The sequence below is a fragment of the Capronia coronata genome, assembly GCF_000585585.1.
Source record: "Capronia coronata CBS 617.96 chromosome Unknown acBCG-supercont1.5, whole genome shotgun sequence".
In the NCBI taxonomy this organism is placed as follows: Eukaryota; Fungi; Ascomycota; class Eurotiomycetes; order Chaetothyriales; family Herpotrichiellaceae; genus Capronia; species Capronia coronata.
Window position 1 is genome coordinate 416,652 of NW_006912897.1, and position 20,310 is coordinate 436,961.

Here is a 20,310-nt window from a genome sequence, read left to right on the forward strand (position 1 = left end):
CTCTCCACAGAGTCAGGCTTCACTACAAGCCTTGGTGCTTGTCAAGTCACTTCAACTGGCACACCTACGCTGAAGTATATATGGAAGACAGCGGGAAGACCCCTACGCGGCAAGATATCCCGGGAAACAGATGTCTTAGCGTGCGTTGACCCGGAATGATCAAGTCGGCGTAGCACTCCGGCTGTACATATCACAGCCGATAAGGCTTCTAGTCCGGTCATGACAAGACGCCGCTATGTCGCAAAAACGTCCCTATGATGACTCTGGCTCGTCACCTGGACGTCGGTCTTCACATCCACGTGTGGCGAGGACCAAAGCCTGTGAGTCCAGTGATCCCGCTTCACAATGCCTCCGTTCGGTTTGGCTCTGACTCAACAGGCATGGAATGTCGAAGACATAAAATCAAATGCGAGGTCAAAGTGGGCGAGAGCTCCTGTACCAAATGTCTCCGAGGCGGCATCGAGTGCATCTTCCAAGACCTGACGCAAAAGTTCCAGGAGGAGGACGCTTTGTAAGTGCGTCAACAACAGGTTCAGACAGGCCACTCATGCATTGACAGGTGGAAAGCCCACGCAGACCTGGAACTGGACCAGATGCGCGCAGCGATTCAACACCTTCTCAAGCACAATCACCTTCCGGATCTTTCAACGTATCATACAGCCTCGGCCGCTGCCAGCCCAGCAAATCCAGCCTCGACCTCAACCCTGATTGTTCCGCCCATGGACATGACACGCGAGAACTCCCAAGAACCCCAATCCCGCGATGATCCTGGCCTTGTACCGGCTCCAATGAGCAGCTTGTACGACCTGACTCGCCTCAGAACTCTGCGAAGCTCGGTATTATGGAGACAGAATGCCAACATGCTGGATGACGATTTCATCTCACAAGGCATCATCTCCGTGGAGGACGCCGAGTATCTTTTCTCTCTATATCTACAAAATATCAACCAGCTTCTGTGGGGCGGTGTCTTACTCCCACATCAAACCTTGACCTCAGTCAGACGATCATCAACGATGCTTACCGCTGCCGTCCTCACCATCGCTGCTTTACACGTATCCGACGGCGACCGGCTCCTTCAAAAATGCTACAGCATCTTCGTGTCGCTTGTCAGTAACACCTGTCTAGCGCGGCATCACACACTCGACGATGTCCGAGCACTCTGCCTAGGAGCTTTCTACCTCTCCAACCTCAGCTGGAAACTGTCCGGCATGGCTGTGCGTCTAGCGGGGGAGATGAATCTTCATCAGTCATTCCAGAAACTCACCCGCGCTCAACCTAATCAACACGAATGCGTCAGACTCTGGTATGCATTGTATGTCTGCGAGCATCATTTCAGTATCGCATACGGGAGACCACCTATCATCGGGGACGATGTGGCTGTGAGAAACGTAGAAAGGTTCTTGGAGAGCCCGGCCACCGTCCCAGGTGACGTCCGGCTGTGTGCGCAAGTTGCCCTTTTCCGGATCCTCACTGAAGCATACATGGAGTATGGTAGCGACTCCGAGCAGCCTTTAGGCGAGCAGGATTTTGAACGACTCCGTTTGTTCAACTTTGCCGTCGAGCAGTGGAGACTGACCTGGCAAGTCAGGTCTGCCGACAGCGTGGAACTCGGCTCGTATCCATCTAAAGGAGTTGTCTTGTACTACCATTTCGCGCGTTTCCAGCTGAACTCTCTGGCTCTGAGAGCGGTGGCAGGACCAGACAGTCCGCTCGTCGAGCCGCTGACTTATGACCGTCGGGAAGCTGCCAACATTGCCATCTCAGCCGCGACCAGTACATTGACGCTCATTCTCGAGGAGCACGACTTACGTCGAGCCATGTCGGGCGTGCCCATTTTCACATACACTATGGTGGCGTTCTGCGCGACTTTCCTATTGAAAATGGCCATGAAGTGGAGCAATACCACATCTCCTACCACGGGCAGTTGGAGTCAAGAGACGTCAAATCTGGGATTGAATTTCAGTATCGGACAGGTCATTGGGCTCATTCGCAAGTCCGCCGACTTCCTAGCTGAAGTTTCAGAGACACTGAGTGAGAAACATCTGACGAGACACATCGTCGCCGGAATCCGCTATCTACTGAAGAAGTTTGATACGGACACAGAGCTGCCTCACCGAGATGGGATTCATGATTATCCACCAAGCCGTATCCAGCAGCCTTTCGTTAGTGGTATGGATGCCTCGAACAATGCGGCCGACAGCATGAACGGCAACTATAACTTTTATGACTTGGTTGGCTCTTATGGATTCGGATTCGACGAGTCATATCTCGGACAGGTCGAAGCTCATGACCCCGACTTATGGTCGTATACCTGAAGAATGTGCTTGTCCACTTCTACAAACACCCTTTGAAGTGTATACAGACAAGACTAATGGTCGAGGTCCAGTCCTCGTTATACGGGAAAGTCTCGATACGGAGCCTGACTCCCGTTTTGTCCCACACATTAACGTTGAGGGACTCTTAAGTGCACTCTAGTGCACAGCGGGAAGCTGTGTACACCTGCGGAGATGCTGTTTGCCAAAGCATCGGCAGAGAGACGTTCTTCAATGTTCACGGTGGATTTGCGCCAACTTATCGGTGCCGGCCTCCATCGTCCGAAAATCAGCATGTCTAAGCATGGCATCAGCATTGGTTTTGTGACACCGCCGTACTGTACACTACTGTACACCAATTCCCCGCGCTCCGAGCCTCCACAAGCCCCTTGAATCTCTCGGCGGCGGAGGACACGGGGTGAATGACTCGCGGAGATGCACTACCTGCTCTGGCTTCGCATCCCCCCTCCCCGATCGGACTTTGGTCGAACGCAGCGACCTGTTCTGTTCTCTCAGCCTTGTCAGGATTCCACGACGCCCAAGGTAGTATCGATTTGCACAACGTACGCGGAAGCTGACCTCGTGCGGATTTCTCCCGTCCAGCTAGTCACCGAGGCGATGGGAGCAACGCCCGAAACAACTATGGCGCAGGGGAGATTCTGTGCGAGTACCTGATCAACGACTACACCGACGAGTGCGGGTGGCCTCAAACAGTTCCGTGAGCAGGTAACTCGCGACTCAGTGACGAGCTCAACATCAAAATGTTCGGGACGCAGTGGACTGAATCAGAACTTCGGCACAGCAACAACATAATATCATAATATTGTTTGAAGTCATCCATTGCTTTTCAAAAATCATCCACTACTTTCGCGCATCTCTGTTTTACTTGACCATTCCATTCAGCTTATTGCCATTGCCAGACTCTATGCCTTCCCCGTCGACCCCATCCAGTCCATATACTGTTCAATAGCCTTCTGCATAGCCGCAGTCCCCTCCTCAATCAGGGTAGTCAAGGGGGCCTTGCCAGCCTTCTCCTGCAAGACCTTGACAAAGTGATCATTCATAGCATCATTGAGATTGACTTTGGCCACGCCGCAAGCAATGACCTTCTGCAACAGTTCCTCCTGGAAATGCGCGCCCGCGGCCCCATGCAGGACCAAATGGACCCGATCGCCGACCTGTTTGTGGATACTTTTCAACCGGTCAAAATCCAGCTGGGGCCCCTTGGAACCGTACTTGCCATGGACGTTCCCGAATGCCGGGGCCAGCCAGTCGATGCCCAGGGCGACAAACTCCTCGGCCTGGTCTGGCGTGGTCAGCAGGCCCTGCAGCGCCAGGTCGGCCGTGTCGCCAACGCCGTCCTCGCCGCCCTCGATGCGCCCGGGCTCGGCCTCGGTGATGATGCCCCGGTCATTGCAGTACTTGACCAGCTCGCGCGTCTTCTGGAAATTCTCCTCCTTCTCGTAGTGGCTCATGTCCACCATGATCCCGTCGAACCCGCCCAGGTCGGCCGCCCGCTTCACGATCTCGGGACTCTGCGCGTGATCCATGTGCACCGCTACCGGCACGCTCGCGGTGTTGGCTGCCTCGGCCGCCGCATGTACCAGCAACCCACTGGCGAATGTCACTGCCCAGGGAAACAGCTGGATGATGACAGGCGACTGTTTGGCTTCGGCGGCTCGCACGCTGGCGAGGATCGCTTCCACGTTGTAGCAGCACATGGCCGGCACCGCGTAGCCTTCACGAGCGGCTTTGGCGACGATCTTGATCGCTCGGTTTTGGCTGAGGTCCGGCATGGTGATCGGCTGGGATGGGGGGTGTTTGATGGCTTGCGGTATTGATAGCGTGTAGTCTTTGTCTGAGTAACAACTATCCACCCCAGAGGTAGGTGTGTTCTTGGTTGCACGTCCAAGTCTTAGGACAGATGATCTTGGATCTGGCTGTCGACTTGATGTTGATGTTCGGACGACACGCCGACGTAACGAGCCCTTGATGTTCGGGGGGTTTGCGGGGGAATTAAAGGCGATAAAATCGGTCTCTGATGTCCCGAAGTGTTGTTCAGCTTGATATGTAATTCGATGATTCGACGTGAACTGACTCGACTTCACGTTCAGCGCACTTCAAGCCAACCAAGTCTTTTGAATCACTACTACTTACTAGCTTCGAGATGCGTGTTTGGAAGATCTAAATAGAATTCGATGCTGAGAAGAAATGAACTCTTTAGCCTCCCGCGCCGCACGCCGGCACTTGACTCGGCCATACTCCGATGTTCTCGGCGTATTCGCCGACCATCGAGGGCTGGTGGGCCGTAGGTCCCAATCGAGAAGGGAAGGTACCTACGTAGGACCATAATTAACAACCGTTACCAAGGACAAAAGGGACGTAGCACGTAATGTATATAGTCAATCGAGCACTCCTTAGACACTTGCTTCCATGATGCTGGGCGGCTGTCCGCTGCAGGAAGAGAAGACGCTGTTCAATCGCCGCCGAGGTTTGGATATCGATCCACCTTCACATTGAAGTCAGGGGCACATCCCATATGCGCACAGCATCACCATCAACAGCGGCAAGCATGATCTGATGTCTCAAGTCCTCCCAGACCACCATTCGAAATCCTGCGATCCCACTCACCGAGTTGCCATCCTCTTCGTCGGTGGGTTTCTCAGTCGTCGAATCTTGATCAACGCCCTCCCTGGCAAACCTCCACTTCCGCTCCTCAACCAAGTCATACACCTCAGCAGATCCATCGCCACTTGTGAAGATGACGACCTTGCGCCCACGGTCCACGAACCGGACAAGACTGGTCTCAAGCATACGAGACATAAATCGAAGGTGCTGCTCTGTCATGTTTCTGATGCGGTCCACGCCGAGTTGACGTTCTTGGATCACGGTCTGCGTCTCAATATCAAACAGCAGCACTTTCCCGCCCTGGCGTCCACCCACGCAAAGAAGACCGTGGCTGCCGTCATTGTCGAGATGCCAATCGAGCGCCCGATACCACTGTCGCCCACTATCATGCGTGAAGAGCGTGGTGCCGTGGCTGAGATTGTAGACATGGATTGTGCCGTCGCCGCAGGTCGCGGCGAAGAAGCGCGAGTCGGGCGAGAAGCCGCCTGTCCAGTTCTGCCCGGAGGTTTCGAACGTGTATTTGAGCTTCAACAGCGGTTCCGACGCAGTAGAAGGGTTTGTCGAATCCCGGCCGCCTTCAGGGCTCCACTGCCACGTCCAGATGCGCACGGTCTTGTCCCAGGATACAGAGCCAATGAGGGTTTCGTCAGCGTTGAAACCGGTCCAGACGATCGAATCGGTGTGGCCGGCGAGGGTGGCTACGTCTTTGTGGTCCGCCATGGCGTGTATTTTGACGGTCCACCTGTCGTCTTTGTCGTTCGACCGAGGTCGGTCGCCAGGTAGATATAGCATGCATTTGCCTGAGGGGCTGAATGGCTTGGCCTGGAACGAGGTGACGAGGCGGCCATGTAGTTGTGGGCAGTCGATGATGCTGTGCTTCGCGAGCGCTTGTCTGATTAGGGGTATGAATACATTGCTCAGCGCAGTCACTTCGGTCTCGTCCAGGGAGATCGCGGTGAGCTTCGATCCCACAGCTTGCGCGGCCGCGACACTCAGGGCAGCGACGCTATCTGCGTCGTCTTCAGCGAGGTCGACTTTCGAAGCTTGATCCTTCAAATTCCAAATTATGATCGTTGGGTCCGTGGGCGTGGATCCGGCATACATGTTCATCGCTGCCGAGACCAGCGTGTTCGAGTCCCCGGGTTGAAAGGCTAGAGCGTCAACTCTGGAGTCGGGTCCGCGAAGAACCTGCTGTACGGAAAACGTCTCGGTTTCGACGACGTGGATTTCGTTCTGGACCCCGATCGCGAGATACTTGCCATCGTCGCTGACGACAGCCACATTCGGCTGCTGGTCATCGAATGTCAATTTGTGCTCCTCGTCACCCCAGCGACGGTACCCGCCATCCTGGGCGTACGGATACCGTTCACCTGAGGAGGTCAAGAATTCCTTTTCCAAGGAATACCGGTAATCCTGATGGAAGTCTTTGCTGGAGTAACGCATCTCAGTCCAAACAGACTCAGAGAGAAGTCTGACTAGGCAACTCGAGATTAGAGAAATCAGTGTTCCTCATCTCATTTTTTGTCAATGGGTCAATCGCATTCTCAGGCAGAACCGTCCTGATGTGATGACGGCTGCCTAGTACCTACCGTAGTACGTCGTAGGTGGTGGACTGATTGTGGCCATCCACCACCAAGCTTCTGATCACCGATCGTCACGTGCTATCGATGAGTACGACGCCGACGCCACACCAGGCCGCCATCAATGGGCAACTGAAGGAGGCAAGTTCTTGAAGATCATCACTTTTTGTTATCACCTCTCAACCGGCGTCAGACTGAACAGCCGGATCTTCGGGCGTTCCAGCGTGTCGTCTGATTGGCTGGAGTGGATAAAAGTGGACCAGAATCCCCCCAGGAGGAAAGTCCGTTTACGGAATATGTTCCCACCGGACAGGCTTACCTGTTCGGTAAAGCCGAGGGGCGACACCTCGAAACGAGGAACCCAATTGCCTGACGCCCTCTCGTCAACATGCTCTCTTCTCAATCCGTTGGAGGCAGGCAAATTCCAGCTGCTAGCCTGGCACTGCTACGAAGCAGCCCCATCACAATGGCCACCTTTGTTAACACATCCGGTCCGCCAGACCATTCTTCTGGCAGTGGCCTCGGCTCGAACAGGGTCGCCGCAGCATGCCGGCGATGTCGGCGACAAAAATTGAAGGTGACATTGCTTGTACCCTCACATCTGGCATTGAAGCTAAGTCGAGCCTGCATGACAGTGTGACGTCCAAAAGCCTTGCACGCTCTGTAAGAGAGCTGGAGCCGAATGCACGCTTGCTGAACCACCGCACTGGAGGTTGTACCAACGCGATAATGTCAAAGAACAGTATGCCTCGAGGGCAAAGGCCACCGAAGGACGGCGCTCTAAAAGACCTCGCTACAATGCCACCAGACCTGGTGAAGTTTCCATCTCTCAAGCCCAGAACACGCGCGTTGGGAACGCCAGCGCGCCACCAGATCCTCCTGACCATGCATTTATGGAAGAGAGCTCCGACCCGACGGCCCTCACGCCCGAGACCCCTTGGAACTCGAGTTCGACTATAGGGCTTGTGGAAGAGGTCTGAGATAGTACCCGACCGGTGAATACACTCACGCTGACATGAAGCCATGGCAGGCGTTCCAATACCACGATTCCAATGCACCCCCAAACTCGCAGACTTCAGCCTTCTCTGCGACTAAATGGAAGAATGCTGACGGGTTCGTCTTTCCTCCCCAAAGGCCGAGAAAGCAAAGGCATCTTACTCGTAAAGCAGTCTTACGTCTTCAAGACCAGGGAAACAACCGAGACAGAAGGCCAAACCGTCGCGTGCTTCTACTCCGAGTACACTAGAATTCCTGTCGCTGTTACCAGACGAAGAGCCAGCTACATTAATCCTGGACACATATTTCGATCGCGTCCACTGGTTCACGCTAATATTCCACCAAGGGGATTTTCGCGACAAGTTTGGACGACTTTATGCCGGTCGCAACGAGCCAAGGGCAGGAAAGCCTGCCGAATCGTTCGGCTTTGTGAGTACGCTCCTGGCGGCTTTTGTCATTGCACTCCAGCATTCCGGTGTCTACCGCAAGGAGCTGCTTCGTCAATACGGCGTCGAGGCGGACTCCCTGAAGAAACGGATGCTAAGCTCGCTAAGAACGAGGTTACTGGATATCTTGTCCCTCGGGTCCATGGAAGCGGTGCAGACCTGCGTCCTGCTCGGAAGCTACTACCTATATCAGGGACAGCCCGAATTGGCTTGGCCAATATGCGGTTGCGGTTTACGGATCGCCCAGGCTCTGCATCTGTACCGAAAGATGGCCATGGATACACACCCCTCTTCCTCTAGAGCATCTGTTGCTCATTATGCCGAGAGTCGAAAGCGGACGTGGTGGGCTGTGTATGAGATTGAGACTATATGTTCGATGTTGTACGGCTATCCGTTGAGCATCTCGGACAACGACTGCGACATAGAATATCTGGATCCCCACGCGAATCAGTCAATCCATGGACGTCTAGCTGACCACCACCAGCCGCCTTCCTCGACAGGAGCCGCCACTCTTTTGTCGTACAAAGCTCACATGTCAAAGTTGTCCGTCATCATTCGAACAGCCCTCACCGATATCTACGGCGGTGGCGGTCAGCATTCAGGGGTCCCCGCCACGTCAATCGGCAATCGGACTTCGCGTTTGCAGCAACTTGCTCTGAAAGTGGCGGAACTGGATGACAGGTTGCGTAAATGGCAGGAGGAACTTCCGCATAGACTCAGATTCGAGGATGTCGCCCAGGTCACGAGGTCCAATTATCTTCAGGTAGGCGAAATCGATTCGGATATTGGAGCCAGCGGCGAAAAGTTTGAAAATCACATATTCCAATTGCAGGCGCTGGCTCTGAAGCTGGCCTACGAAAATGCGAGGATCTTGGTGCATCGACCTCTTCTGTCGTACAAGATTACCACTCCCAGCATCCCTCCCGAAGAGAGTGGACGATCACTTGAGGGGCCACAGCCGTTCTCTCAGGAAACAGATCCGTTTTCACATTCGGTCCGGGTTTGCCGAGATGCCGCTCTCCAGACGTCGAGGGTTGGAAGTCACCTGGCCTTCTCGTGGGTTTCGATTAGTTATGCTGCTGCCTTTTCCAGCATGCATCTCTTCACAGCCGGCGTCACCCTGTGCATCATGACGAGCCTCGAGCCTCTGAGCTTACAGGCGCACGAATCCAAGATTGGGATCCACCGGTTGATGGCAATGCAACTGTCCTTGAAGGAAACTTCTATTATGGCCGCGCAGGGGCTTGCCATTCTTCAGCAGCTCGCTGGACTGACGTTGCAGAAAGAAATGAACCAGATGTTCAACCTAGAAAACCCGAAACCGCCGTGTCCACAGAGACCGAGCTCGGAGGAGCAGCGGCAGGCAAGTCACTCAAGTCAACGATACGAAGTCTTGTCTGAAAACGCAAACCCAGGCGCATGGTTTGGTAACGCTCACTCAGATGTCAATAGTTTCCCCCCTGTGTTGGAGTCGTCGCCCTCGCAGGCAGAACAGAACGAGATTGAATTGTTTGAGGGCGAGGGGTCACAGCTTTCACACCATGCTGTCCCGTTAACCTTTGACGCTGACGTGGATGAGAACCCAGATGTGGCTCGAACACTTTTGGACTTGGAACATGGTAGGTTTAATGGATTCCTCCTCCATATATCCGATCTTGTAGTTTTCTAAACATAGTCATAGTTATGAACGTCTTTCCTGGACTGGCAGATGCTCAAGGCCACGATAGCCTCGATTACGGCAGCCTCCTGCCTTTCGACAATACTTATGTGGACCAGGAACAGGGATGGATATGGGGATATGACTTCTTCCAGAATGGTTGAGACGGCTGGAATGAATACAACGATGGAAAATGTGTGACTTGCTCAAAGGGCATTGTGGTGGACTAGCTAGAAAGTCTAGATTGTGATTTTGGGGCAACAGGCCTACGCTATAGCCAGAAGCCAGCAGGCTGGGACCCCGGACAATGCTTGCAGTATTTCGGGACAATCACTCGGCCAATCAATAACCTCCAGACTGTCCATCGGGAATGGGCTTGAAGCTGACGGTGGTGGGCTCGTCGGTGATGCCTCGCTTCCCCGCCTCTTCCAACATGGCGACGGTGGCGGTGGCGCCAATCCTCGTGACGCCGAGGGTCATGACGTGCAGGAGGTCGTCCAGGCTGCGAATCCCCCCGGCGGCCTTGATCTGGACACTCGGCTTGCAGTGCTGCCTCATCAGCTTGAGGTGCGGCACGGTGGCACCTTTGTAGTTGTACTGGCCGTCGGGCTGCTTCACGAAGCCGTAGCCGGTCGAGGTCTTGACGAACGCGACGTCGAGGTCGGAGCAGATCCGACACAGCCGCACGATATGTTCGTCCCGCAGATAGTCGTTCTCGAAGATGATCTTCAAGACGGCCCCCTCGCGCACGACGGCCTCGTTGACAAGTCGGATCTCCTCCTCGACATACTCCCAATCCCCGCCCAAGGCTTTTCCGATGTTGATGACCATGTCGACCTCCTGGCCTCCGGCCCGCGCGGCAGCTGCCGCCTCCTGCACTTTGATTGCCGTCGTGCTGTTGCCGTGCGGGAACCCTATCACCGGACACACGCGCACACTGGTGCCTTGGAGCTGTCGCTTGGCCAGCGGCACCAGGTAAGGCTTGACGCAGGCCGTGGCGACGTTGTATTTCTTCGCGATTTCCAGTCCCGCCAGAATGTCCTGGTCCGTCATGGTCGGGTGCAGCAGGGAGTGGTCGATCATCTTGCCCAGCTGGGCGAGCGTCACGGTGATTGTGTGCCTGTTGGAGTTGGGAGGTCCATTGGTCGAGGATTGGCCCGAAGCTGTCGTATACATGTTTTCAGCAGCGAATATTGGTGCGAACCAAAGCCTGGTGGTAGACCGTTGAAAGGTCAGAATTCGATTCAATAGATCAAGTACTGTAACCTTAGGTACAGGCAAATGGTATTTTCGAGGCGTGCAGGGCAACAGGGTAATATATAGAATTATCTGTAGGGCTGGCAATGCACGAGAGGTTTGGAATTGCCGCAATCGCCACCGTGATTTGGGTGTCATTCGTGCGTCCTCGTCCTCGGTACAGAGATCCTTGCAGGCAGGTACTTGTTTCGTCTTCCCATGGCGTGGCCGTTGCGGGTGTAGCATCAAGAAGCATACCATAACCATACAGTGGAGCCATCTACTTTGGGGGGATATTACCCAATTCGGTAACTTCCTCCGGTGGAGCCATCATCGACATACATCCTCATCCCTCTCCTGACATCCCACCGGATCATCTGGAGACAAAGTTCTGTCCGGATCTGCGCAGCGTTGAGACGGTGGTGCTGACAGCCTGACATGACTCTGGGCGTGCAGCCCCCGATGTCTAAAACCACAGAAGTAGATCATTGCCCACGACCCTGTGTTGAACGTACTGGAAGCACCTCCATTGGCATACGATGCGATTTAATCGGAGGGAATCCTTGGTACGGATGAATGGACATTTCGATGAGGTTCTCGGCTTGAATTGAAGCTCGCTCTCTCATTAGCTGCAAATAGAGCCACTACCAAGGCCTGGTGATTCTCTTGCTGTCATATACTTCTAGTTGCTCACTGCACAGTTATGGAAGGCGTGGAAGGTGTTGAAAAGGCGCAGGCCAACGCACGCTCCTGGCCCAGCTAGCCTGAATTGAAATCTACCACTAACCGGCCTCGTACATTTCCCGCGCGCAATCTCGACACGGCTTCCGGTAAGCGATCGATGGGAACGCGCTCATATATCGGGTTCAGCAGACCTCGGGCTGCGAAAGCCAAAGCGTCGCTCGTATCTCTCAATGAACCCGTCAACGTGCCAACGACCTTGAGGTTTCGTAGGATCAGGTACATCGGGTCGTCTCCGGCGATCGTGGTTCCCAAGGGAGGCATCCCGACACACATGATCCTACCCCCGATGCGGGCCATCCTGGTTGCCGCCGCGTACGCGCTGGGCGATGTGGCGGTGACGAAGACACCATGTGCGCCCTTCCCGTCGGCTATCCTCACGACCTCGTCAACAATGTTTTTGGTGGCCTGGAAGTCGACATAGGCTTCACAGCCAAGCTGAAGACACAAGGCTTGTTTGTCGGTTCCGCCATCGACCCCAATCACCCTCATGCCCATGGCTTTGGCGAGCTGAACTCCCATGTGGCCCACGCCACCGCCGGCTCCGATGATCGCGGCCCATTCGCCGGGTTTGACGGCAGATTCTGCGAGCTGAAGATGACGAGGTCAGCTACGCCGAAAGCCCTGAATACCTTGGCCTGGTAAGATTGGCTGGTCCTTACCGATCTATACATCGTAGACCCGCTGCACATGATCGGACCAGCGGCAAAGTCATCCACCTCTGGCGGGATTCGAGTAGTGTATTTTGCTGGGCTGAGGATATATTCTTGGTATGTGCCTGAAGACGGACGGGTCAGGAATCAGTAGGTACTAAGGCCCGACACAGACCGGCCTTTGTGGATGTGGAAGAGAAGAAACCTACCAGGGACGTTCAACCCAGTGGAGATTGCTCGAGCACAGTGGCATTCCAGAGTGCTCAAACACAATTCACAAGACATGCAAGTGTCCCACGTGGGCTTGACACCGCCACGGTCGCCGACGTTCCAGTCCGTCACACCTTCACCGAGCGCGACGACGACCCCGGCACCTTCATGGCCGGGCGATCTGACTCCATAATCGCCCATGCGCGGAAGCGGTAGATCTTCCAGCATGTAGTGAATGTCGCTATAGCAGATGCCGGTGGCGTTGAGTTTGAGCAAGAGTTGCCCGGGACCTGCGACCAAAATGTCAGCCTTTCTTTTGCGATCGTCTAGAGTGTCGAGACTGCACAAACCCGGTTGAGGCACTGGTACCTCTTCGACCGCCAGTTCAAACGCCTGTCCATGGCGTTTAACAACGCCAGCCTTGCACGTTGGCGGGATTGAGTGAACAGATGTACTCATTGCAGATTTCAGCTTGTATGGCTATTGACATGATTCAGATGGCGGTCCCTGTCTTTATGATGTCTCAATAGACTGTCGCCCACAGAAGCCTCCAAATTCCAATAGAAACTTAAGGGAGTGTGACTCAGTGCAGAAGCCCATTTTACAACGTGTAGGCTGGTGATTTAGCGCAGACACTCCTCGGATCGGTGCCACCGTTGGGTGTGGGGGCTCCGTTTGGGGGCCCGGGTCGTACAAACTAGGAGAGAAGTCCCGCCGGCAGGGAACAAAACGGGGAAAGGGAATGAGGACACTGAACGGGGCCAGACTCCCAGTGTGTTGACGGCATGGGTGTCGATCCACCTTGAGGTCGTGTGATATATGATACCTGTAGAAAGATGAACCTTGAAGCTATGCTGACGGTCACGCATGCCGGTCTCCGCCCGACCCTGGAGACCCCGTATCCGCAAACCAAAGCGGAGATGATGGAATGGTCCACTCGACGAAAGTCTGGGTAACCTGGAGACTTGACTGTACTCCGCCGTGACCAAGATTGATATTGTGATAGGCGTAGGTACGGAGTAAAGACGTCTCGACGACATTGTTACAACCACTGCAAGGAACTGTTTCGCCCAACGCTGGACGTGAAGTGAGGTGTTAGTTTCCGGTCTACATGCTACCGGAACCACTTTCATGTTTGGTAGGGAGCCTAACTGCGTGTTCTCCTTATAGTATAACGACGTGGTTCCTATTCCCAGTATACATTATATACTGTCTAATTCAGGGCTCATTATAGATGATGCAAAACCCTGTCCTGGCGTCCGGTATGAAAATTCCGCTCTTGCTTCTGCACGATATTACTTGCACTTGCCCAGCATCACACAAAGGCAACCCTACTAGTAGTTGCCAGTGATAACTTTGTTGCACCGTTGCTCCTGACATCAGATGATGGCGTTCATAATTCATTCAACATTCAACCCACAATTCATCCACCTTATCCCGTCCACATCATCCCGTCCACATCATCCCATCCATTCATCCCATCCGTTCATCCCATCCATTCATCCCGTGCGACGCAATGTACAATCCCTCCCCGAGCAGACAATTGTCCTTATGAAGGACTGCTTCTGCGGGGACTACGTCTCTGCTGACCTGGTTTGGAGCCGGCCTTTGGATCCTTCACTTTCCGCTGCGGCAGGGTCGGTTTGAGATCATCTTCTTCAGTCACCTTGCACAGCTGCTCGAGCTGGGCCTGTGATATGGCGAAACGTCTTCCCGAGTACAAGGAGTCAGCACTTGAAAGCCACTTGAGTATTACCTTTATAGCATATCTCTCAGCCACCTTGAACCACTCGACATGCTGCTTTTTGCAAGCGTTGCAATAGGGTTCATACACCCTATAATCTTTCAGTTCGGCATGGATGAGGGACTCAATTCGATGCAGGTGTCGGACTCGCAATTCTAGTCCTTGTTCCTGCGGGAGATGTCGTTCAAGGTTGTATTTGCACTGGCTTCTCCACTCCCGGAGTCGACTTGCGACGTCTTTGGCACGGCCGATTTTCACGTATCCAAAGTTTCCTGGATGCCAGAACATGTAGATATACCCGCTGCGGTCCATGTCAGTCGGAGTCAATGGTTTGACAAGTGTCTGGCGAATCAGTTCCGCGGCAGACATATTCCTGGTCTTCATAGACCCCTCATACTTGATGAAGCTATGGTTGAGGTGATCCGAGAGTTTGGATGTTGCGTGAACCTTGGCGTGATGCTCGACTACGGACACGGTGGCATGACCGCCAGGAGTGCTGTGGTCAGCGTTGCTCGAAACTGAGATTGTTGTGGCGGCTCGAGTGGTCTGTCCAGGAAGGGAGAATCTTTGACTGTGAACGGCATCGAAAACATTAACCGAGGATGCAAGGATTTGGTGCACGGAGTCACGATCCTCCTGGCTCATCTCTTTCATCTCCTTGCTCAGAGGGCTCATTAGCGCCTCAACCCAAAATTGAATCATGCTGGTGGCCATGCTGGCAGCGCCTCTGGCTTCGTGTGCATCGATGGCTTTCACCTCATCAATCTCCCACCAAGAGGCGGACAATTCTTTCAAGAGAGTCTGGGCACTCTTCTGATGCGTGTGTCGGCACGTAACCTGGCCCACAAGTGTTGAGATGCGCTGTGCAACAGCAGAATGGTCGAATGGACGCTTGGGTGACGAAATACCTCCCAACAGATTGCTGGCCTGGATTCCGGTCAGCCCTCCAGCATTCTTGTTCTTGCACCTCTCGCCGTTGGTCTTGTTGGTAGCCACACATTTGGATGGATCAGCTCGCAGCCTGTCAACTGTATCGATGGGCAGAATCTTCGAAAGCATCGTGGGCAATCCCCATACTGTCGTCAGTGATATTGCCTGCTTGACAGGGTTCAGAGCTGATATAGGTGTATTGGCCTCCCTTGTCGGCCCAGCTACGGGTTCCAGGCTAGACCAGAATGTAAGGTCTTCGGCCTTGACGGTATTTGCATCGGACGAGGTAGTGGCAGTTGCCGTATACGTGCTAGAAGCAGCATAGTACTGGCCAGTCGATCGTAGTGCCGGGTTGGATTGCCTCCCGTTTACGGTTGTCGTGAAAAACTCCTCGGTCTGGAGTCTGGTCGTGAGCATGGATAGCTTTGAAGGGTTATCACACCAGGAACGTGGTTCTTTCGAGTCAACGCTGGAGCCTAAGGTAGAAGCCGCATTGGGCGAGTGTCCGCCTTGAGCTGTTCCATCGCTGGCATCTCTTGGACCATATCCCTTGCGCTCTGGCGGATATAACTGACCACGCTTGAGACCTGGGTGTGGCTTTTTCTCGTCATCGTCATGATCATTATCGCCCAATTCATGCAGAGATGTATCAGGTATGGCCCGAATGGGGCCCTGTGGGACGGTTGTACCCTTTGTACGAGTGGCGAGCGGCGAACCGGGGAGGAAGACACCACCATCATCCGTATCAGAATGGTAGTTTGGAGTAGGGGGGTCCTCTGTAGCTGGCGGGGATTCGTCCCAGGTCAAACCGGGAGTTGTAGGGCAGGAAGTATCGTACCCCTTGTGAAGTACTCCATCAGGAGTTGACGGGGGGGTACGTTTGAACGCTCGTGCACTGTATGAAGCAGTCAAACGGCTCTTAGGAGTCAAGTACTGACGTTTCCGAGGGGAAGCCATGGCGCACACCAGGAAGGGTGGCCATCATGCCAGGATTGCAGCAATGCAGCCTTTTAAGCTCTTTCTCGCTGTAGGCTGAGCAAGCCGGTTACAAGGCCAGCTACCCAGAGAGTGGCAGGGCATGCTGTCGCTGTTCGGCGCTAGATCAGCCACTTACCATCTTCGAAGCGCGCAACAACGAGCCGATAAGAAGGGGTAGGCATCTTTCCTAGATGAGAGCATTCAGCTGCTCAATCCTCCCGCTCGATGTGGAAAGCGCGACGTGGATGTAACGCCCTATTCTTCTTCCCTGGCGCTCAAGCTTCACTCTGGCCGGGGCCATCGCGGACTTGAAGCCATGAGCAGAGTAGTAGTTGACGCTGAGGAGCATTTAGGGTAATAACTTCAACTTGAAGAGACGGCCCCCAATTTGGATGCCAAGGTCGGTGCATCGGCCTATCGGGGAAGCGGGCTTCCGGCTGCCGGCGGCTGGACGAAGCTACTTTGAACCTCGAGTGCAACCGTATTTTTTCTTCCTACTTTGCATCGATGCTACACAAAATCAACGGCGTCGAAGCCATTCCACCCTCCCTGTACGTGCTCTGAAACTCCTAACAACGCAGGGGAACACTCGAGCAGTGCTCTCCTAAGCCCTACCTGCAACGGAAGCTACAGACGTTTGGGGGCCGACGAGCTGGGTTCTCATACGTGACAAAGCCATGTCAAGTACGAAATAACACTTCGCGTACTGCCATCACGATCACGAATATGCCATACCGACGTTGGAGCCTGGTCATATTCAGCCTATATGCACACACATAAAGCACCAAAATTGTGTCTTCTGATTTTTGTAGGTATCTGGCTGGTCGGTCTCGCCAGATGAGACGCCGGTTGGACGCCCAAGGGCGCTTATGAACTTCAGCGCTCGACGATACCTGACTCGGGCATCACTACTTCACAGTGTGCATTGCATATTGCGACTCTGAGACAGGCGCAGCTACATCGCTGATAAGGTGCTGCTCGAACTATGAAAAGGACCCAAAGGTCCTCTCATGGGTCAGTCGCCTGCATCCTTGCATGTTCCATGTACTCGTTGCACAGCCTCACCGGCCACACACAGCCTACTATGGGGAGCAGGCTCTGAGCCGAAGACGGCGTCCCGAAAATGCAGGTGGTTGGGCCATGAAAACAACTAGGGACGCAGAAACCTGCCAAATCCTCGAACTGTTCTCGCAGCATCCCAGCCTTCTTTCTCCATCTGCGCTGGATCTTCTACCCACGGTGATGAAGGAATCTGGACGCATGTGTGCACGAATAAATGGGTTTCCAGCTTGGAGCTGGCAGTGCCTCAAACCGGTCTCTAACCGTATCCAAACTGCTTGCTCAAGTGGCTAATACGAAAAGTTTTCGAGAAGTCAACATAGCTTGCCATGACCGGGGACTTGCCACAAGCACAGCGTTACGCAGCTATATCCTATCCCGGCCAGCAGCTTCAGGTCACGTTGGCGCGAAGATTCCTAGACACTCCTTCATCATTCTCTGAGGTACCAATTTACAACAAAGATCACAACGGTACAATGTTCCATCCTAGAATGGCCGGACCACTGAAGAGTCCTGAAAACAGGCGTCGATTGCGTCAGGTCCCAAGAGCCGCTCGACGATCGTATTGAACACCACATGAAGTCATGATACTGATGGTCATCTAAAGGCCTCTGCCAATAAGAGGTATGCGACAGTTTCTCACCAAGCCACTCAGGCAAGCATCCATATCCTATTTCCCATTTCCAACTTCCCGTTCTGTTCCGCTATCCGTGCCATGCAGAAAGATGCTCTACAAAACCCCAGACCTTGCTGTCCCTGTTTTGCGTTTAGCGATCCAGAAATTCAAAGAACCTTCCACGCATCCCTGATCTCCCCCGACGTCGCGACATGCGCCGTGGTCGGCAAGACATGTGTGACCAGCATGGCATGCAATCCCGGGACGAGGTCGAAACAAGCATCCTCAACTACGGTGACGATGAAACCGCGATCCGTCGCGGCGCGGGCCGTACTCAACACCGTTCCTGACGTGGTGATCCCGCAGAGAATAAGTGACTTGATGCCTCGAGTGCGCAGCATCTCCAAGAGCCCTCTGACTCCAGCGCTGATACCAGTCCCGGTTGACGCAGGACGGTTATTTCTCGATCTCGAGCTTGAGCTTGGGTCTGGGCCTCTGCGTGCTCAAAGATCCCAGGCTTATTGATATTCCCCATCGCAACGCCAACACCGCCAGCATCGAATGGTGCAATTCTAGGACCAGAACCAGGACCACCGCCCGCACGGCCACTAATATTACTCATAACAGTATCCTTCCCAGTCTCACCACCGTCATCCTTCGGCGCAAGACCTTCAACCTCCCAGCCCAACCAGGCCTCCTTGGCCAGTTTCTCCTGATAAAACATCTTCCATTTCCCAGCCAACTTGCTCCAAGCCGGTGGACGCACGCCTGGAGCCGTATCGATCAGACAATGAAACACACTCATGCCGCGCTGGAGGGCCCAGTCGTGCATCTGGCTCGCGATCTTGACCACGCTGGGTCCGGCGTCGCCGAGCCGTGCCATGCTCAGGTTCTGGTAGTCGATCACCAACAGGGCCGTTTCTGCGGGAGACACAGATAGAGGCGAGCTGGGGTCGAAAGACGAGGACGAGGACGAGGACGATGGGAAGGCGAATGCCGGTCTGGCCCAGGATGTCATGGCTGTGGCTGTTGGGAGTGTCGGACAGATTGTTCGATGGAAGAGCGAACTTGAAGACTGCCTCCCTTCCTTTGGTCTGGGTTCTACCGAAGACGGTGCCGGACGTGAAAGTCAAGAATGGGAAGGTATAGGTGCACACACCCCACCACTCGAGGATACGGTGTATTTCTCTCTTTTCTCTCGCTTAGTACAAAACTCTCATCTATTTCGAGTCTTTCGACTCGTCTCCCGGGGGACCCTTTATCCCTCTTACTTCCGCGCAATGGTCAGAGACTTGTATCGAGATATACGTACCGATTGCCTATTGCGTCGGGCCGGGATTGAACAGCTAGATCTCTCAGCACAGCAACCGTCTAAATCCCGGCACAGCAACTGTATAGATTCTACCACAGCAACCGTACCAGCAGTATAGAAAGCTAGGCTTGGGCAGTGGGTACCGGTGTTTATTCAGCTGCAATTCGCAAGTTGCCACTCACAAGAATTATTGTTCTCTCTCCATCATCGCAGACCACGAACACTTCTCCTCTCCAGTGGACGAGTGTTCGGTATATGCAGCAGCAGCAGCAGCAGCAGAGGCGGGGGAGAGAATGAATGGACTTTGTCGGACACGGAGATAAGAGGACGACGGATTGCATAAACCCCGAAGAACCCACCAACACTGCACTACACTGCACAGCCTTTGGTCATCACAGCTTTTGGTCTTGTGGTCTTGGTCACGGTCATGGCGCGCTGAAGATTCAACTACTGTTATGTGCCCGGTGGGTGACCTGGGGAAGAAGAGAGTTACACCTACCCAGTGTCAGTCCAATGCTATTCTTTCTCGGAGCGGCGTTACCATCGGTCTTTACAGGACTCGACGCCGGAAAGGCTGGCAGTAGTATTCAGTTGTTCGAAACAGCTATCAGATGAATGGCCAGTATAGATCAGAGTTGTACGAGATGGTTGTCCGATATTATATATACCTCATGGAGATGCAGATCGAGTATCATTTCTCACTGGTGTTCTCTGTGTCGTAATGCTTCGGAGTGAAGACGATCCCGACTGTGTATACTGTACAGTGTACATCCATGTACCCGGGCACTGCATGGAACCCATACACCCATGCAAACCCTAAATGCACCCCTTGGTGCCGAATCGTGGCGACAAAGCTCGCTCTGTTGCTAAAGTCGCTCAGGCTCAAAAATGCGCTTTTGATACACTGTATCCCATCTCGTGCAAATGACATTGACTCCAAACCAAGATGGGTATCAAAAGCTGCCGTATTCCCAAGGCATCCACTAAACGCCATGCAAAAGGCTCAACGACGACCACGCCATGCGATCCTTGCCGACTGGACCTGAGGAGAGAGGAGCTGCGTCCATGGCGAAGCTGCGAGACGCCGTTTCCATGCTTCTGACCGAATGAAGTTGAATACCCCTTCGACGATCCTCCTGCATGACCACCAATGTGTGCGCCAAACATGAAAACATGGCTCAATATGGTTGATCCGTTTCTCCGAGGCCGTTG

The 20,310-nt window shown here is 53.9% G+C and overlaps 8 protein-coding genes across 8 annotated transcripts; 2 read left to right on the forward strand and 6 right to left on the reverse strand.

The window, feature by feature from the left end:
* Positions 1-380: 380 nt before the first annotated feature.
* On the forward strand, positions 381-2,315 carry A1O1_05843 (uncharacterized protein; the record flags this gene model as incomplete). The annotated part of the gene is made up of 2 exons (XM_007726727.1): positions 381-511; positions 560-2,315. The coding sequence occupies 2 exons, from the start codon at positions 381-383 to the stop codon at positions 2,313-2,315; spliced, it is 1,887 nt and encodes a 628-aa protein (XP_007724917.1).
* A 920-nt stretch (positions 2,316-3,235) lies between these two features.
* On the reverse strand, positions 3,236-4,108 carry A1O1_05844 (fructose-bisphosphate aldolase; the record flags this gene model as incomplete). Its single annotated transcript, XM_007726728.1, has 1 exon — positions 3,236-4,108. One exon carries the CDS (start codon positions 4,106-4,108, stop codon positions 3,236-3,238), a length of 873 nt encoding a protein of 290 aa, XP_007724918.1.
* Positions 4,109-4,823: 715 nt separating this feature from the next.
* On the reverse strand, positions 4,824-6,383 carry A1O1_05845 (uncharacterized protein; the record flags this gene model as incomplete). Its single annotated transcript, XM_007726729.1, has 1 exon — positions 4,824-6,383. One exon carries the CDS (start codon positions 6,381-6,383, stop codon positions 4,824-4,826), a length of 1,560 nt encoding a protein of 519 aa, XP_007724919.1.
* A 1,152-nt stretch (positions 6,384-7,535) lies between these two features.
* Positions 7,536-9,631, forward strand: A1O1_05846 (uncharacterized protein; the record flags this gene model as incomplete). Its single annotated transcript, XM_007726730.1, has 2 exons — positions 7,536-7,633; positions 7,690-9,631. 2 exons carry the CDS (start codon positions 7,536-7,538, stop codon positions 9,629-9,631), a joined length of 2,040 nt encoding a protein of 679 aa, XP_007724920.1.
* A 330-nt stretch (positions 9,632-9,961) lies between these two features.
* Positions 9,962-10,795, reverse strand: A1O1_05847 (deoxyribose-phosphate aldolase; the record flags this gene model as incomplete). The annotated part of the gene is made up of 1 exon (XM_007726731.1): positions 9,962-10,795. The coding sequence occupies one exon, from the start codon at positions 10,793-10,795 to the stop codon at positions 9,962-9,964; it is 834 nt and encodes a 277-aa protein (XP_007724921.1).
* An 819-nt stretch (positions 10,796-11,614) lies between these two features.
* On the reverse strand, positions 11,615-12,918 carry A1O1_05848 (uncharacterized protein; the record flags this gene model as incomplete). Its single annotated transcript, XM_007726732.1, has 4 exons — positions 11,615-12,187; positions 12,259-12,374; positions 12,459-12,749; positions 12,810-12,918. The coding sequence occupies 4 exons, from the start codon at positions 12,916-12,918 to the stop codon at positions 11,615-11,617; spliced, it is 1,089 nt and encodes a 362-aa protein (XP_007724922.1).
* Positions 12,919-14,008: 1,090 nt separating this feature from the next.
* A1O1_05849 (uncharacterized protein) lies at positions 14,009-16,090 on the reverse strand (the record flags this gene model as incomplete). The annotated part of the gene is made up of 1 exon (XM_007726733.1): positions 14,009-16,090. One exon carries the CDS (start codon positions 16,088-16,090, stop codon positions 14,009-14,011), a length of 2,082 nt encoding a protein of 693 aa, XP_007724923.1.
* Positions 16,091-17,953: 1,863 nt separating this feature from the next.
* Positions 17,954-18,804, reverse strand: A1O1_05850 (uncharacterized protein; the record flags this gene model as incomplete). Its single annotated transcript, XM_007726734.1, has 2 exons — positions 17,954-18,163; positions 18,220-18,804. The coding sequence occupies 2 exons, from the start codon at positions 18,802-18,804 to the stop codon at positions 17,954-17,956; spliced, it is 795 nt and encodes a 264-aa protein (XP_007724924.1).
* Positions 18,805-20,310: the final 1,506 nt, after the last annotated feature.